The sequence below is a fragment of the Lactuca saligna genome, chromosome 7, assembly GCF_052625555.1.
Source record: "Lactuca saligna cultivar CGN05327 chromosome 7, ASM5262555v1, whole genome shotgun sequence".
Classification (NCBI taxonomy): Eukaryota; Viridiplantae; Streptophyta; class Magnoliopsida; order Asterales; family Asteraceae; genus Lactuca; species Lactuca saligna.
Window position 1 is genome coordinate 42,994,311 of NC_136423.1, and position 3,116 is coordinate 42,997,426.

The following is a 3,116-nucleotide window of genomic DNA, read 5'->3' on the forward strand; positions in this document are numbered from 1 at the left end:
ATATGATGAAATGAAGTCAAATGATGTATTGAAAGATGTTGTTTGAATAGAATAGAGTTGTTATCTTAACTTCTTGTTGGAATGGAATGAAGTAACATTGATCGTAATGGAATCACAAAGAAGTAATTTTGACTGGAATGTAATTATAAAGAAGCATACATATTAACTTTCATTGGAATGAAATCACAAAGAATGGAGCCATTATCTCAACTTCTTGTTGGAATGGAATGAAGTAACTTTGACTGGAATGGAATCACAAAAAAGTATTTTTGACTGGAATGGAATCATAAAGAAGCATACATATAACAATGAATACATATATGATTTTGACTGGAATAGAATCACAAAGTAGCATACATATAAAGAATTAGTTTTGACTGGAATGGAATCATACATATATGATTTAACAATGAATACATATAATAAAAAAGTAAGTGAATGTGGTGGTTGGATTCATTGAAATACTCCATTAATATTCGAAATTAAATAAGTTTTTGTCTGCATACACAAAAGTAGTTTCTAGGTAACACAAAAGATTCCTGCATAGACAAAAGAAGGGTCACCATGTGCCCATACACCTACTTGATAGTACCATAGAAAAGCATAATAAAAAGACTACTACTTTGTCTTTACATCACAACTGCCTTACAAAAGATATTCCTACCCTCCCACTACACACCCACTAAATTAATCAATAACTGAAGGGTTGTCTGCATTGCTCCCAACCCCAGGTATCTGCCTCCTTAATGCTTGTTTGATGATCCGTTCAGAATATTTCCTCCTTCCACTTCTACTAACTGGGACCCTTCTTCTTGGCATGGGGACTGCAGGTGGTGGTGGAGGAGGTTGTTGGGCTGCAGGTGGTGGTGGTGGAGGTGGTTGGACTACAGGTGGTGGTGGAGGAGGTTGTTGGACTACAGTGGTGGTGGTGGTGGTGGTTGGGCTGCAGGTGGTGGTGGAGGAGGTGGTTGGGTTGTAGGTGGTGGTCCTTCATTGCCCCTGGATAAACTTGGGTCTGCTCCACTGCCCCTGGATGAACTTGGTACTGCAAACAACAATTAAAATGTCAATTATTTGTTCAAATGATGTAATGTTTTTAAAAATACTCACCTGATGTATTGCTTTGCTGGTTAGATGGACACTTTTTCTTGTTGTGACCTGGTTCCTTACAAATACCATACTTTATCATGCTTCCCCTTCTTGAGACAGTTTGTCTACTTGGTCTAGTTAACTCTCGTTCAATTGCATCCCTCTTCCTTTTCACTGATGGCCTACCAGGTAATCTTCTTATTTTGGGAGGCAAAGGCTTATGGTATGGAACATCTGGCTACATATCACTACTATTGAGAGGATTAATGCTATATTTGTAGCATTCTAGGTAAGCCTCGGTAGTGTATGTTTGGGACACATATGTCTCTGCATCATGATTTAAGTAAGAGATTGCTGCCACTCCATGTAAGCATGGTATCCCTGTAAGTTGCCATATTCTACAGGCACACTTATTTGCAATTATATCCACTCCATATGCAACATCAGTGAATCTAACCTCATACTTTTGATAACCACAAGGAGTAACTCCCCACAATCTGTTTAAAGCAAAAAATATAAATCAATAACACATCCGCATAATTAACATAAGCATATTAAAGTAAAAAAACTTACCTCTGTTTAACCTTCAGCTCTTCTATACGCTTCCTAATAGTTGGGCATATAAGCAAATCCCATTCCATTCCTTCAACTCCCTGAGTGTATATCCTTTCCATCACAAATAACCTAATCTCCTCCAGCATAGTGATTATAGGTCTCCTTCTAGCATGCCTAATAGCAGAATTGAAACTCTCACTAACCCCATTCTCCACAGCATCACAATCTCTTCCTTCTTGAAAGAATGCCTTAGACCAGGTAGTAGGATCTCTGTCTATAAGGTAATCATAAGCATGAATATCAATAGATTTGATATGCTCCATTACACCTCTAAACTTCTCCACAGTACTAGCCCTTACAACCCTCCAAAATAACTTTAAGTATGCTTGACCGGTAAACCTTTTATTAAAATTAGCCACAATGTGTCTAGCATATTGCCTATGTTTAGCTTCTGGACATCTTTCCTTAACTGCTTGTAATAACCTCTACAAATCACAACATCATTATGAGTGAAAAAGCATAAAAATGACCTAGTACTAACCTTGTGTCCATCAGAAAGAAGGGTAATGTATGCACCAAGACCACCATTAATGTCATCCATAAGTAAATCTATGAACCACTTCCATGTTTCTTTATTCTCAACACATACCACAGCCCATGCTAAAGGGTAGATGTGGTTGTTTGCATCTCTCCCAACAGCTGAAAGAACTTCTCCTCTAACTATACCCTTTAAAAAGTAACCATCAAGCCCAATTACAGGCCTGCACCCTTTTAACCAACCATCCCTTACAGCTTTGAAACACACATAAAACTTGGAAAACAAAGTTGTGTAATCTGGCATGATGTCTACATCCAATCTCACAGTAGACCCAGGATTTGACCTGATAATTTCCTCACCATATGACCACAATCTCCCATAATGTTCAATTAAACTTCCTTCAATCTCTTGTAATGCAAATTTCTTTGCATTTATGCATTGCCCACACTCACATTTATGTTGAATGTTGTTGACACTTTAGCTTTCATCTTCCTTGCACTCATTTTTGGGTTCTCTATAATTTGACTCATAAAATGTTTCCCTATCCATCTATAAGTTACAATTGACCCAAACTTAAACACCCTACAACAATTATGTTCATTCACTAGAGATTTGATCTGAAAAGTCTTTTCTTTACTCATCCAGGAGGCCCATAGTCTGAAAGGGCAAGATGGTGACTTATTCTTTTTGCAACATTTCACTAACAATCTATTAGAGTCATTTTTTTCAAACCATAGATCATACCCATTAGCAACTGCATAATTGTTTAACATATGTTTAAGCTCAGTAGGGTTAGAAAATCACATAGCTATAGTTGGTTTCATCTGATCCCATGGCTGTCTCTCATCATACACAGGGTATTGGGGTGGCACGTATTCATCATCTTGATCTTCACTCTCTATAGGTTCACAAAGGATGTTTAAAAATCTATCAT

At 37.5% G+C, this 3,116-nt stretch overlaps 1 protein-coding gene across 1 annotated transcript; it reads right to left on the reverse strand.

Annotated features, from left to right (window-relative positions):
• Nucleotides 1-1,096: 1,096 nt before the first annotated feature.
• Nucleotides 1,097-2,485, reverse strand: LOC145006876 (uncharacterized). Its single transcript, XM_078965902.1, has 4 exons — nt 2,186-2,485; nt 1,663-2,129; nt 1,409-1,586; nt 1,097-1,327 (listed from the first exon to the last, which is right to left on the reverse strand). Exons 1-4 carry the CDS (start codon nt 2,483-2,485, stop codon nt 1,097-1,099), a joined length of 1,176 nt encoding a protein of 391 aa, XP_078822028.1.
• Between the last annotated feature and the right edge of the window lie 631 nt (nt 2,486-3,116).